This window comes from Symphalangus syndactylus, chromosome 14, assembly GCF_028878055.3.
Source record: "Symphalangus syndactylus isolate Jambi chromosome 14, NHGRI_mSymSyn1-v2.1_pri, whole genome shotgun sequence".
Classification (NCBI taxonomy): Eukaryota; Metazoa; Chordata; class Mammalia; order Primates; family Hylobatidae; genus Symphalangus; species Symphalangus syndactylus.
Window position 1 is genome coordinate 41,168,379 of NC_072436.2, and position 16,055 is coordinate 41,184,433.

General features: G+C 44.4%; 1 protein-coding gene across 2 annotated transcripts in view; it reads left to right on the forward strand.

Annotated features, from left to right (window-relative positions):
- Positions 1-16,055, forward strand: part of LOC129461651 (DNA-directed RNA polymerase I subunit RPA1-like) — a 66,534-nt gene that overhangs the window by 26,413 nt on the left and 24,066 nt on the right. For both annotated transcript variants that reach the window (XM_055240877.2, XM_055240878.2), the window contains exons 10-13: positions 10,277-10,426; positions 11,578-11,761; positions 15,664-15,746; positions 15,864-16,022. In XM_055240877.2, coding sequence (XP_055096852.1) covers positions 10,277-10,426; positions 11,578-11,761; positions 15,664-15,746; positions 15,864-16,022 — 576 coding nt within the window. The remainder of the gene's footprint in view (positions 1-10,276; positions 10,427-11,577; positions 11,762-15,663; positions 15,747-15,863; positions 16,023-16,055) is intronic.

A 16,055-nucleotide genomic window follows, 5' to 3' on the forward strand; every position in this document is an offset into this window, starting at 1 on the left:
CAGAATGCTTTCTCATTTCCCTTTTGATTTTTTTTTTTTGATCCACAAGTTATTTAGAAGTGTGTTGTTTAGTTATTTAGACGTACAGATATTGAGGGCTTTTCCAAATATCTTCGTTGTTGATTTCCGGTTTAATTTCATTGTGCCTAGAGACTACACCCTGGATCCTTTTAAAATCCTTTGTACCAAATAAAATTAGGAAATAGGCCCAGGTTTTGCTTCTGTCATGGGTGACGTTTTTCATTGTATCTCTAAAGGTTGGTACAGGCTTTTTTATTTTGCAAATAGGTGAAAAGGGCAAGAGTGACTACACTACACAAGAATTTGTTCATGGTTCAGCCTGGTGCTACAGAGAAAAACCATGTTTAGAATCAGAAGATAAGGAACTTAACTTCGGAAGTTTATTTCTACTGCCCTGGGAAATGAAGTCTTAAGAGTGTTTCTCCAGGACATTTCATACAGCCTCTTGATTGATTTTCTATTTACAAACCGAAGGTCTCTCATTATTTGTTCAAAGAGCATGCAAAGAAAGAGATTTGCCTGTCATTGCAAATCTCGAGTTTATAACTCAGTGCACATTCACAAAGTGAATACATCTTTGCAAACTCTCACCCAGATCAGAAAGTAGCATATCACCAGCACCCCCAGAAGACCCCTCCACGGCCCCTCCCAGTTTCTACCCCTCGTCAAAGGTAATTACTAACTTGACTTCCAACACTACAAACAAGTTTTGTCTTTCCTTGAAGTTTATTTAAATGAAATCTGTCTTTGTGTGGTTACCCATGTTATTGTATATAGTAGCAGTTTATTTTTCATTGCTTTATAATATTCTATTGTGTGAATATGCCATCATATATTTATCCATTTTTCTATTGATACACATTTGAGTTGTCTTCACTTACCTTCATTTGGCTGTTACAAATGGGGCTACTGTGAACACTGTCGTGTGTATCTTTTGTTGAACACATATATATATTTCAGTGGGTAACTATTGAGGCATGGAATTACTAGGTCACAAGATATGTGTTTAACTTTAATAGATAGTTTCCTAAAGTTTTCCAAAATGCTTGTAATAATACACACTTCTACCAGGATGGAGTGCAGTTGTGCCATCTCAGCTCACTGCAACCTCTGCCTCCCAGGTTCAAGTCATTCTCTTGCCTCAGCCTCTCGAGTAGCTGGGATTACAGATGTGCTCCACCACACCTAGCAAATTTTTGTATTTGTAGTAGAGACGGCGTTTTTCCATGTTAGCCAGGCTGGTCTCGAACTCCTGACCTCAGGTGATCTACCCGCCTCAGTCTCCCAAAGTGCTGGGATTACAAGCATGAGCCACCTCACCCAGCTGTTGTTGTCGTTTTCTTTCTGGTTTATTTGGTTAATTTTAGCCGTTCAGGTGAGTATGTAGTGGTAGCTTACTGTTTTAATTGTCATTTCCTTAATGACAAGAGAGGTTGAGCACCTGTTCATATGCTTCTTGGCCATTTGGATATCATATTTTGTGATGTGCCTTTTCAAATCTTTTGCCTATTTTCTATGTCATTTTCTTATTGACAAATGAGAGGTTTTTTAAAAATATAATTTGGTGTAAGTCCATTTGCAGATCTATACATTGCAAATACCTTCTACTTGGTGGCTAGCCTTTTCACCTAATGCTGTTTTCTAATGATCAGAAGTTTCCAATTTATAGCTAATCTGGGCTTTTTGTGACTAGTCCTGTAGGAACTCTTTGCCTGCCCTGAGGTCTTGTAGGTATTCCCCTCTGTTATTATCTAGTAGCTGTATTGTTTTACCTTTCACACTTAGGTCTGCTATCTGCCTAGGGATGATTTTTGTGGATGTGCATGAAGCGAGGTAGGGGTCAAGAGTCATATTTTCCCATATGGATTTCCTATCCAGTGAATGCAACATCATTTGTTGAAAAGTCCACTTCTCTACTGCTAGTACTTCTATGTCACAAACCAAATAGTAATATATGAGTGGGTCTGTTTCTGGACCCTGTTTGTTTCCATTGCACCAACAGCACACTTAATTACTGTGGGTTTATACTAAATCTTGACTTCTGATAGTAAAAGTCTCCAGCTTTGTTCTTCAAGACTGCCTTGATAGGCTTTAATTACATCTCAATATACCTTTAAAAAAAACAAGACCGTCGAATATTTTGGGGTGTTTGTATTTCCATATAAATTTTAAAGTCAGCTTGTAAACTTTCACACCGTGCACACAAATACCTGCTAGAAGTTTTCATTGGGATTGCATTGCCTCTGCAGGTCACTTTAGGGAGAATCAAGGTATTTACACTATTGAGTCATCTAAATGATGAACATAGTATGTCCTTCAATTATGTAAAAGCCTTATACATCTTTTCATTAGATTCACTCCTGGATACTGCTATGGTAGATGATATTGTTTATTAAATTTTCTAAGTGTTTAGGGTTGGTATCTAGAAATACAATTAATTTTGTATATTGTCCTTATATTTGACAAGCTTTACGAATTCAGTTATTAGATCTCTGTCCTTCAAGTTCTTTAAAACTATAAAAGTAAACGTTTGTTGATAAAGATAAACATAAAAGGAAAAACTCCCTCCCTCCCCAACCCCACTCTCCATATACACACATACTCTCCTAGAAAATAAATAAGAATGAGGCTGGGCATGGTGGCTTATGCCTGTAATCCCAGCACTTTGGGAGGCCACGGTGGGTGGATCACATGAGGCTAGAAGTTTGACACCAGCCTGGCCAATATGGCAAAACTCCATCTCTGCTAAAAATATAAAAATTAGCCAGGGGTGGTGGTGCACATTTGTAATCCCAGCTACTCAGAAGGCTGAGGCACGAAAATCACTTGAACCTGGGAGGCAGAGGTTGCATTGAGCTGAGATTGTGCCACCGCACTGCAGCCTGGGCAACAGAACGAGACTCTGTTTCAAAAAAAATAAAAGAAATAATAAGATCATATCATACTGTTCAGGAGAACCATGAACCACAATTAAATCTGACATTCAATTTTGAGCTTCTATTTACAACCACCTGTTTACCCATGACATCCTGGTACCTGAAGCATGCATTTTCCTGATCGCCAGGCACGTGGACCTCAGATTGGGCTGGTCTTTAAGATGGCTTACTCCGAACGAGCCACCAAGTCCTCCAAAGGGAACTCCATTATATCAGACAGTCTGCTTTTTCATTGGGACCACACTAACACACTCTAAATACGGCAAGAAGTTCATATAACTGTTTTCATAGGCTATTCTGACAAATGTTTTTGTAATTGTCTTGTGACTGATTTCATTCACTGGATGTACTGGGTGCTCATTCTGTGTCTGTACATGTAGATCTGCCTCGTTCTTTTTAACCCCTCCTGTGTTGAATTCAGTGATATGGATATACCACAGATGACTTAACTGTCCCTCTGTTAGTGGATGTTTAGATTATTACCTGGTTTTTACTATTCTAAACAGTGCTATGGTGAACACCCATTTCTGTATATGTTAGTGTACTTTCATTGACATATCTTTTTGTTATTATTATTATTGTAGAGCTAGGGTTTCACTGTGTTGCCCCGGCTGGTCTCGAACCCCTGGCCTCAAGTGATCCTCCTGCCTTAGCCTCCCAAAGTGCTGAGATTACAGGCATGATCCACCATGCCTGGCCAAGTATATGTTTTAGATAAATTCTTAAAGTACAATTGCTGGGTCAAAAGATATAGACATTTCAATACATTTTTTTAAATCCATTTTATTTTTAAGACTTTTTTTAAGGTTAATACAGGCTTAGTATAAATAATAATTCCCATAGATATTGCTGCCCTTCTTGGTTTAAGAAAACATTGCAGATTTTTTCTCCCTAGCATAGTTTATGACCAGAAAGTAAATTATACATTTCTAGAATGTTAGTGCAAGAGGAGACTTCAGTTCCTCTTGTCTGGGTCCCTTATGTTTTTTTTTTCATTGAGATATAATTCATATTCAACATAAAATTTACCATTTTATGAGGTAGGAGGATTGCTTGTGGCAACACAGTGAGACCCCCATCTCTATTAAAAAAAAAAAAAATAGGCTGGGCGAGGTGGCTCACGCCTGTAATCCCAGCACTTTGGGAGGCCAAGGTGGCCGGATCATGAGATCAGGAGTTTGAGACCAGCCTGACCAACCTAGTGAAACCCTGTCTCTACTAAAAATACAAAAATTATCCAGGCATGGTGGCACGTGCCTGTAATCCCAGCTACTCAGGAGGTTGAGGCAAAAGAATCGCTTGAACCCGGGAGGTGGAGCTTGCAGTGAGCCAAGATCGCACCATCGCACTCCAGCCTGGGCGACAAAGCAAGATTCCGTCTCAATAAATGAGTGGAATGGAATGGAATGGAATGGAATGGAATGGAATGGAATGGAATGAGATGGAGATGGAGATGGAGATGGAGGTGGAGGTGGAGGTGGAGGTGGAGGTGGAGATGGAGATAGATGGAGATGAGATGGAGATGGAGGTGGAGATGGAGATAGATGGAGATGAGATGGAAATGGAGATGGAGATAGATGGAGATGAGATGGAGATGGCGATGGAGATAGATGGAGATGAGATGGACATGGAGATGGAGATAGATGGAGATGAGATGGAGATGGAGATAGATGGAGATGAGATGGACATGGAGATGGAGATAGATGGAGATGAGATGGAGATGGAGATAGATGGAGATGAGATGGAGATGGAGATAGATGGAGATGAGATGGAGATGGCGATGGAGATAGATGGAGATGAGATGGACATGGAGATGGAGATAGATGGAGATGAGATGGAAATGGCGATGGAGATGTAGATGTAGATGGAGATAGATGGAGATGGAAATGAAAATGGTGGCACACGCCTATAGCCCTAGCGACTTGGGAGGCTGAATATAAGGCTGCAGTCAGCTATGATTGTGCCACAGCACTCCAGCCTAGGTGACAGAGCAAGACCCTGTCTCTTTTTTTTTTTTTTTTTTAAGGACCATTTCAAAGTGTATAAGTCGGTTTTTAGTGTATTCACTATGTTGTGCAACCATCATCACAGTGTAATGCCAGAACATTTCCATCACTCCAAAAAGATGATGTGTACTAATAGGTATAGCAGTCAGTCCCAATTCCTCCTTCCTTCTCATCCCCTGACAACTACTTTTTACCCGTATGAATTAAGCCTGTTTTGGACATTTCACGTAAGTTGTATCCAACAATATGTAGCCTTTTATGACTTATTTCTTTTACTTAATGTTTTCCAGTTCCATCCATTTTGTAGTGTGTAATAGTACTTTATTCCTCTTTATGGATGAATAACATTCCATTGTTTTCTCTGTATCCATTTGTCAGTTGATAAATGGATACTTTGGATTGTTTCCATTTTTTGGATACTACAAATAAACCTGCAATGAACATTTGTGTACCAGTTTTTGTATGAACATGTGTTTTCAGTTTTCCTGGGTATATGCCTAGAAGTAGAATTGCTGCATCATATAGTAATTCTATATTCAACTTTTCTGAGGAACTTTCAAACTATTTTTCAAATCAGCTGTACTATTTTACATTTCTACTAATGATGTGTGAAGGTCTCAGTTACTCCACATTTTCACCAACACTTATTTTTTGTTCTTTTTTTTCCTTTATAGATTCTACTTCTAATTCTGGTTCTATTTCTACCACTGCTGCCGTTACTTCCTCCACTAAAGTCTTGAACCCCTGAAAGTCATACTTAAGGGTTGGAATCAACTTGTTCCAAACTCCTGTTAATATTGATATTCCTCCCATGAATCACAAATTTTTTAATGACATCTAGAATGGTGAATCATTTCCAGAAGGTTTTCCATTTACTTTGCCCATATGCTTCAGAAGAATCACTATCTATGGCAGCTATAGCCTTAATGAAATGTAGTTCTTAAATAATAAGGCTCAAAAGTCAAAATAACTCCTTTATCCGTGGGCTGCAGAATGGATGTTGTGTTAGCAGGCATGAAAACAGCATTAATTTCCTTGCATATCTTCAGAGCTCTTGGGTGACCAGATGCATTGTCAGTGAACAGTAGTAATATTTTGAAGGAACCTTTTTTTCAGAGTAGTAGGTCTCAACAGGGACTTGAAATATTCAGCAAAACATGCTGTAAACAGATGTGCAGTCACCCAGGCTTTGTTGTTCCACTTATAGGCACGGGCAGAGTAGATTTAGCATAATTCTTAAGGGCCCTAGGATTTTTCACAATGGTAAATGTTCATTGGTTTCAATTTAAAGTCACCAGCTGCATTAGCCCCTAACAGGAGAGCCAGACGGTCCTTTGAAGCTGTGAAGCCAGACTTCTCTCTAGCTGTGAAAGTCCTAATAGATGGCATCTTCTTCCAACAGAAGGCTCTTTCATCTACATTGCAAATCTGTTGTTTAGTGCAGCAACCTTCATCAGTGATCTTAGCTAGATCTTCTTCTCGCTTAGCACTAGCTTCTTTTTTTTTTTTTTTTCTTTTTGAGATGGAGTCTCGCTCTGTTGCCCAGGCTGGAGTGTAATGGCGTGATCTCGGCTCACTGCAACCTCCAATTCCCTCGTTAAAGCAATTCTCCTGCCTCAGCCTCCCGAGTAGCTGGGATTACAGGCATGTGCCACCATGCCCAGCTAATTTTTGTATTTTTAGTAGAGACAGGGTTTCACCATGTTGGCCAAGATGGTCTCGATCTCCTGACCTTGTGATCCGCCCACCTCAGCCTCCCAAAGTGCTGAGATTACAGGTGTGAGCCACTGTGCGCCTGGCCATTTTTTTTTTTTTTAATAAATTTGAGATGGAGTCTCACGCTGTTACCCAGGCTGGAGTGCAGTGGTGCAATCTCAACTCACTGCAACCTCCACCTCCCAAGTTCAAGTGATTTCTTCTGCCTCAGCCTCCCTGGTAGCTGGGATTACAGGCGTGCACCACCATGCCTGGCTAATTTTTGTATTTTTAGTAGAGACGGGGTTTTACCATGTTGGCCAGGCTGGTCTCAAACTCCTGAGCTCAGATGATCCACCCACCTCGGCCTCCCAAAGTTCTGGGATTACAGGCGTGAGTCACCACACCCGGCCAGCACTAGCTTCTTTACCTTGTGCTGAGATGTTATAAAGACAGCCTGTTTCCTTAAGCCCTGTGAACCAGCCTCTGCTAGCTTGAAACTTCTGCAGCTTCCTCACCTCTCTCAGCCTTCATAGAATTAAAGAGAGTTAGGGCATTGCTGTGAATTAGGATTAAGCTTTGGCTTACAGGAATGTTGTGGCTGGTTTGAGCATCTACCCAGACCATTAAAATTTTCTCCCTATCAGCAATAGGGTTGTTTTGCTCTCTTACCATTCACATATTCACTAAAGTGGCACTTCTAATTTCTTTCAACAACATTTCCTTTGCATTTATAGTTTGGCTGTTTGGCACAAGAGGCCTAGCTTTCAGCCTGTCTCAGCCTCACTAAGCTTAATTGTTTCTAGCTTCTGAGTTAAAGTGAGAGACCTGTGAGTCTTCCTTTCACTTGAATACTTAGAGGCCACTGTAAGGTTATTAACTGGTTTAATTCCAATATTGTTGGGTCTCAGAGAATAGGGAGGCCCAAGGAGAGAGAGAAAGAGAGACAGACAGACAGACAGACATGGGGGACAGCCGGTTGGTGGAGCAGTCAAAATACCAACATTTAGAGATTAGGTTTGCCGTCTTATAAGATGTGCCAGCCTGGGGTGTCCCAAAACAACAACAGGAACATCAAAAATCACTGATCAGAGATCATCATAACAGATACAGTAATAATGAAAAAGTTTGGAATATGGTGAGGATTACCAAAATGTGACACAGAGACACAAAGTCAGCACTTTCTGTTGGAAAAATGGTGCTGGACCTGCTCCACACAGGGTTGCCGTTAACCTTCCATTTGTAAAACACCATGTTATCTGCAAAGGAGAACAAAATGAGATATGCCTGTATTTAGATCCTCTTTCTTTCAAGTATGTTAGACTTTTTGATGTACAAGTTTTGCACTTCTTTGCCTAAATTTATTCTTTTTTTTTTTTTTTTTTTGATGCTAATGTAAATGGAACTCTTTTTTTTTTTTTTTGGCAGGGGAGGGGGTGAACAGAGCTTCACTCTTTGCTTCCCAGGCTGTAGTGCAGTGGCATGATCTCAGCTCAGTGCAACCTCCGCCTCCCCAGTTCAAGCAATTCTCCTGTCTTAGCCTCCCGAGTAGCTGGGATTACAGGCAGCTGCCACCATGCCCAGCTAATTTTTGTATTTTTAGTAGAGATGGGATTTCACCATGTTGGCCAGGTTGGTCTCAAACTCCTGACCTTAGGTGATCCGCCTGCCTTGGCCTCGCAAAGTGCTGGGATCACAGTCGTGAGCCACCACACCTGGCCGGAACTTTTTCTTAATTTCATTGTCAGATTGTTCATTGCTAATATGTAGAAAGAGAATTAATTTTTATATGTTGATCTTGTATCCTTCAGCTTTGAAGAAGTCATTTACAAGCTCTAATAATTTGTTTTGTTGGCACTTAAGGATTTTCTCTCTATAATATCATGCCATCTGCAAATGTAGTTGTACTTCTTTCTCTCTAATCTGGATGTCTTTTATTTCTTTTCTTGCCTAATTGCCCTGGCTAGAACCTCTAGTACATTGTTGAATAGAAATGGCAAGCGTAGACATCCTTGTCTGGGTCCTGACTTTAGGCAGAAGGCACCCAGTCTTCCATCATTGAGCATGTTAGTGGTAGGTTTTTCATAGGTGCCTCCCTTTATTAGGTTGGTGACGTCTCCTTCTGTTCCTAGTCTGTTGAGTATTTTTATCCTGAAAGGGTGTTGGAGTTTATCAAATGCTCTTCTGCCCCCTTGATTTTATAGATGAAGTGGCAGGTCATATTTCCCTGCCCTTGTATGGGTGTGTTTCTATTACCTTTCACACCAAGTTCCAGTCTTGACTATGCCTAGCCTAGGGGGTCCCCACTGTGCATGTGGCACCTTGGTTGAGGTGCAGCTTGAAGTAGGCACCCCAGGGAAGCGTTACTGTCCTGCCTTTGCTCCTTCACCCCACTCACCGCACAGTGCTGGCCTTCCATGGAGCTGAGGCATGGAGAGTGTGGGTCATAACCTTTCTGGTCATCTTCTGCTGAGAAAACGGAATATTTTCTGCTCTCCTGCTCTCTTTAATGATGCTGTTGTCCATTGTCCCCTGCTGCTGGTGCACGTGGGTGAAAAGGCAGCTGCTCTTATAACTGCCCTGTCCCGTTGCCCACTCTTTTTTTTTTTTTTGAGGCAGAGTCCCACTCTCTCACCCAGGCTGGAGTGCAGTGATGTGATCTTGGCTAACTACAATCTCTGCCTTCTGGATTCAAGCGATTATCGTGCCTCAGCCTCCTGAGTAGCTGGAAGTATAGATGCATGCCACCATGCCCGGCTAAATTTTGTATTTTTAGTAGAGACAGCGTTTCACCATGTTGGCCCGGATGGTCTCGATCTCTTGACCTCGTGATCTGCCGGTCTCAGTGCTGGGATTACACGCGTGAGCCACCGCGCCCTCGTTGCACACATCTAAAGACACTACTTTGTGGGGCCTGCTGCAGGCACATTAAGCACTGTTGATGGCGATTAGTCTCCCAGCCCTGGAGCCTGTCACACCTGCCCGTCTGCCCCTGCCCTGCTTCATCTCTGGGAATGTGTGCACCTGCATTCAGCCCTTCTGTAGCCAACTTTGGTTATCTCCAGATAAAGCTGTGTCCCTTTGAGCTCTCTGCAGAGCAGCTGCTTGAGAACGTGCTTCTCTTGGCTTCCTGTTAGCAATTGCTTGTTGGGTGGATGTCCCCTCTGAGGGATCCAACTGGGGCCGGGGAAAGATTCCTTGGCCTTTCAGTAGCTATAATTAATTCCAGTCATAGTAAAGAAATATCTGAGTATGTGGCATAAAATGAAAACACTTTACTTTTTCCTCTCCTTCCTTTGGTCTATTTAGGAATTTAATTCAAGTCTAGGGGATTATTCACTTTAAGAACTATGTTAGAGAGTAAAAATCCCAGTGAAGTTCTTTCTCGTGTATTTTTGTTTTCATTCCTCATTGGTTTAAATAAAAACTGAGATCACCTTGTCCTATGGAAGTGGACCTGTCTGTTTTTCTTGCCATACCTGAGATCATCAGAAATGGCATTGCGAGGGCAGGAGGTCCTAAAAGGGAAGTTCTCAACTCTTCTTTTTGCCGTCAGTTTGTCCTCTTTTTGCCATCACTTTTCTTTTTGCCATCAGTTTGTCCTCTTTTTCTTTGCAGGTTGTGTCAACGCTGCTCATAAATATAATCCCAGAGGACCACATCCCACTGAATTTATCTGGAAAGGCAAAAATCACCGGGAAAGCCTGGGTGAAGGAAACTCCTCAATCCATTCCTGGCTTTAACCCTGACTCAATGTGCAAGTCCCAGGTATGGCTGTCCAGCTGTGTGGAGTGGAGACTTGTAGTCCTGGGGTTAGACAGATTGGTTTAAAACGGAGACAGAAATGGAGGCACATTCACAGAAGCAGGTACTGTGCCTCAGAAGAGAAGGCGTTGTGCCTGAGTTGGTGTCAGCTTTTGTTTTGGAAAGGTTTAGGGTTGATCTCCAGCATTTGACCCTCAGTATAAAACTCACAAGCAGTTTAGGAAGGCTTCTCCTGCAAAAAGGCTGAAATTGATTATGCAAAGGTTGGCAACGCAGAGTCCTGTTTTCCCGCAAGACTGCTGAGTGGCTTGAGATAAACTGGTGTAAGACTCCACACCCCAAACTCTGAGCCTTAGGAACCAGGCCGCAAAAGGGCAGGTCCAGGGCAGAGAGAGCTGTCCACACTGAATATTTCCAAGGCCTCTGCGTGTTCCCTGTGGAGAAGTCTTTCCGGGTCCCCAGTGCACAACATGTTATCGCAGAGTCTTAATGGACAGTCCATTCACCCCTGAAACTGCCAGGTTTCTTTTCCTTTATAGACCATATGCTTCATGGATGCTACATTATGCAGCTAGAAATGCTTTTCTTTTCATTAGCTTCTAATGCTTTAACCCAGCTCTGAGGGTAACCTGAAGGCCTGAATAACCCACATTCAGGCCTTAGAGGATGTTAGGAAGATTTTGTTGTTACTCCCAGGGTTCAAGGGAGGAAGTACCTAGGCCAGAGGCACAGTTACGAGGTTGAAGCTCACCACTTCAGGAAGACCTCGTGGCTAGAAGCTCCCATGTCCAGAGTCACAGGTCTTTGTCAAGGATACTTGACCTCAAGTCAGCATGGGTGGGTGTGGGGAGTAGGGGATATAAAACACATGGAGAGAAAGAGTGTGAGTGTGTGTGTGTCTATGTGGTATAGTCCCTGAAGGGAACTGTATATGCTGGTCTGTATATGCTTGCCTCCATTATATTAAAAAATAATAATATATAGAGGGAGAAAATACTAGTTTCACATATGCCCTACTTCTTTTCCATGAAGGATTCTAGGCGGGTCACAGTAGAGGGACTTGTACAACGAGGGTCACACACGGAGTAGCGGGTGGGTGGCTCCCACAGGAGGCATCGCCCGCAACCCGGCATTGGTGGCCTTGCCCTCTGCAGGTGATCATCAGGGAAGGGGAGCTGCTCTGCGGAGTGCTGGACAAGGCGCACTACGGGAGCTCTGCCTACGGCCTGGTCCACTGCTGCTATGAGATCTATGGAGGCGAGACCAGCGGCAAGGTTCTAACCTGCCTGGCCCGCCTCTTCACTGCCTACCTGCAGCTCTACAGAGGCTTCACGTTGGGTAAGTGCCAGGCTCGCTGCCCTGGGGCAGTGACCAGTCAGCGCAGCCGTCTGGCCATCTCCCGGGCCCAGGGCAGAGAGAGCCGTCCACACTGAAGATTTCCAAGGCCTCTGCGTGTTCCCATTGCAGAAGTCTTTCCAGGTCCCCAGTGCACCACGCTTTATCACAGGGTCTTAACAGATAGTCCATTCACCCCCAAAACTGCCAGGTTTCTTTTCCTTTATAGACCATATGCTTCATGTGTGCTACATTACGCAGCTAGAAATGCTTTTCTGTGTCCTCTCGGGGAAGAAGCTGGGAAGCAACTAGGCTCCTCCTACAAGGGCGCCCTCACTTGGCCACCCCTCTCCTCCACAGCCAGTGTTTATTCCCCTTCACAGTGCAGAACGGCACCCTTGTGCCCATTTCCATTCTGTTCCTTTCCTAACCCCTCCCTTTACAGGGTTCTGTCCTCGGACTGATTTCTCATACTCGTACAACCCCATTCCCTGCTACACAAGTGCCCTTTCAGAATTCTCGGGGCCCATCCCACTCCACAGAGGGGCTTCCCTGTTGTCAGAACTGCCCACTGCCGGCCAGACGCGGTGGCTCACACCTGTAATCCCAGCACTTTGGGAGGCCGAGGTGGGCAGATCACTTGAGCCCAGGAGTTCGAGACCAGCGTGGCCAACATGGAGAAACCCCGTCTCTACTAAAAATACAAAAATTAGCCAGGTGTCGTGGCATGCACCTGTAATCCCAGCTACTCAGGAGGCTGAGGCGGGAGAATTCCTTGAACCCAGAAGGCAGAGGTTGCAGTGAACCAAGACTGCGCCATTGCACTCCAGCCTGGGTGATAGAGCAAAAGAACTGCCCACACCTTCCCACTGCAGCGGCGCCATCAGCACTCTTGGAAACACTATGCTGGGCAAACCTGTCAGGGTGATCCTAAGACAGGAAGAGGAACTACCTTGTTTGCACCCCAGAAATGAGAGCACGCTGTTTTAGGAAAATGGCTTTGATAAAGAGGCTTCACCTTGGGTGAGTGCTGGGCTCACTGCCCTGGGGCTCCCCTGAAGCAGTAACCTGGCCCCTTCTAGTGTGGGCTTGAGATCAGATCTCTCCAAAGGCTCAGCCTCTGGCCAGGCTTACGGAGGATGCTGCACCTCCATGTACACAGAGCAGGGTCCAGCCCTTCCACAGTCCCGTTAGGGGGATGCGAGATGCTGCATGTCAGGCATGCACCGCAGTGTGCATAGGCGTTGTCTGGTTCGTGGTGGAAGTAAGGCTCCTCTGCTTCACAGACCCACTCGTGTGCAGACAGAGTAGGAGTCTCAGCGTCGGGCCTGTGGACCTGCACCTGCTGCAGCTAGAGTTTGTTCATTGGCCCACACTGGGGCCTGCATTATACATTTTATTCTATTTTAATTGTATCATATATTTATTTATTTATTTATTTATTTATTTTTTTTTTTTGAGACGGAGTCTCGCTCTGTCGCCCAGGCTGGAGTGCAGTGGCGCGATCTCGGCTCACTGCAAGCTCCGCCTCCCGGGTTCACGCCATTCTCCTGCCTCAGCCTCTCCGAGTAGCTGGGACTACAGGCGCCCGCCACCACGCCCGGCTAATTTTTTTTGTATTTTTAGTAGAGACGGGGTTTCACCATGTTAGCCAGGATGGTCTCGATCTCCTGACCTCGTGATCCGCCCGCCTCGGCCTCCCAAAGTGCTGGGATTACAAGCGTGAGCCACCGCGCCCGGCCTCATATATTTAATTATGGAAAGGTTAAAAAAAAAAGCATACGTGAAGATAATTTAAAATCACCCAGCATGCATTTGTCAGAGATAACCACTAATAGTAATCTGATGTTTGTTTTTCTAGACTTTTCTAGTACAAATACATTTGGAAAAAGTGGGATCCTACGCTACATACTCTACTTCCCTTACCCACCCACCCACCAAATGTCCAAATGTATTTATAAACGTCCTTTGGGATCAGCTAATACAAATCTACATCCTCATGTCTGGTAACTACAGATTATTCCATTCTTATGGATATATCATAGTTTATTTAACCAGTTCCTATAATTAAACATTTAGGCTGCATCTAGATTTTCACATTATTGCTGGGATGAGCATCCTTGAACAAACATCTTGGCTTATATGTCCCATTATTTTACCAGGATAAGGATTATAAGTTAAGTCTGTTTGCCAGCTGAAACTCACCTTCCCCCATCTTAATTCCACTAAGAGACCTGAGCCACTTCTGGGGACATCTGTGTCCAAGATCACCCACTTCCAGTTGGGAACCAGACTAGAGTCCCTTCCAGGATAACCAAAGAAAGTGAAGCATGATGACTACACCTCATGAAATGTATATTTCAATTTCAAATGGTGACCTAGAATAAGCACAAGGGTTTCTGCTAACTAGAAAAAATCAGAGCGCTTTTGAAACAAAAATAGAGGAAGATCCCACACCCAGCTCATCATGAGGAACAAACTTAACAAAGGTGCCAGGCTTTAGCTCTGCTCAGTGCATGGTACAAAGAGCAGTTGGTCCCTTGAGTGTGAAGATGATCCAGAGGCTCAGGGCTGCAAGAGGAAGCAGGGCCAAGCTGGGAGTGGGGCTACAAGGGGGAACAGGCGAGAGATTGACTTCACTCCAGCCCATCTCAGCTAGCGGGGTCCATAAAGGGCACAGCTAGATGGCCTGGAGCTGACCCCATGGGAATGCCCACTTTCATGGTGTGGACTGCTTACAGAGGAACTGTTTCTTTCCCCTTCTGTTCACACATGTTCTTAGAAGCCCTCCAGGACCTTGCATTAGGAATTCCAAATATTTCAGCCCCATCTTTTGAACAGTACACCTGCTGTTTTCCTTCCCACTCAGATCTTGGCTGAGGGACTTTTGAGTCCAGTAGCACTTACAGTCACAGAAAAGAACTAGTTTTGGCCAGGCGCAGTGGCTCACTCCTGTAATCCCAGCACTTTGGGAGGCCGAGGCAGGTGGATCATGAGGTCAAGAGATCGAGACCATCCTGGCCAACATTGTGAAACCCTGTCTCTACTAAAAATACAAAAATTAGCTAGGCATGGTGGCGTGCACCTGTAGTCCCAGCTACTGGAGAGGCTGAGGCAGGAGAATCACTTGAACCTGGGAGGCGGAGGTTGCAGTGAGCCGAGATCACGCCACTGCACTCCAGCCTGGGCAACAGAGCAAGACTCTGTCTCAAAAAACAAACAAAAAAAAAACACTAGTTTGAACAAGAGTTGATGTGGAAAGACCTACTGCTGCCCAGGATGAGGAATTCCTCAACCCTTTGAGCCAGAAGGGCAGGCTTCACTGAAGTGACCCAGGCTGTCATCCTCCTGAAGCAATGCTGAGGGACCTGCGGTGGTGGTCCTTGTCACCCAGGCTTGGGTGTGTCTGTGTGTGTGCCTACACAGGTATACTCAGCTACGTAGGGTGGCCCCTGTGACATGTGACTTCTGGGACCCCAGACTGAGATGTTCTGTCTCTCTCTCTCTTTTCCCTGAGCTTATCTTTTCATCCAAAACCTCTTCTTCACCTTCAGCCTATTCATCCAACACGTATCTGTGGAATGGAGATAGTATAGCTGGTGGCTAAGTACATGAATTTGGGACCCAGGCCTGAGTTTACTTTCTACCCATATGACCACAAGAAAGTAGCCCAATTTTGAACCTGAGTTTTGTCATTTGTAAAATGGGGATTATAAGGTTTGGGCTCTGGTAAGCACCTAAGGGATGCTGGCAATCTGTTAATAATAATGTTAATATCATCTTCATTACTCAGGTATTTCCTGCATCTGTGGCACTGGGCTCTGTGCTCTGGCCTTACTGAGTTTAGTCTGGTGGGAGAAATCAGGCCTGAGGTCCCCTACAAGCTTGTCTGTTTCACTTCACAGGCGTGGAAGACATTTTGGTGAAGCCAAAGGCAGATGTCAAGAGGCAACGTATCATTGAAGAATCCACCCACTGCAGGCCCCGGGTAAGGAGGGACTTCGAGGCCGTGGCCTGCCCTAGAGGGGTGAAGTGTGTGCCGAGTCAAAACCCACACCCTCCTCGTTTGGCCTCAGCCTCCGATGTGTTTCTGATCTCATTCTAGGCTGTCAGGGCTGCATTAAACCTGCCAGAAGCCGCATCATATGATGAGGTCCGAGGAAAATGGCAGGATGCCCATCTGGGCAAGGACCAGAGGGATTTTAACATGATTGATCTGAAGTTCAAGGAGGAAGTGAACCATTACAGCAATGAGATTAACAAGGTTAGCCCAGCATTGCATGCATTTATCCCCACC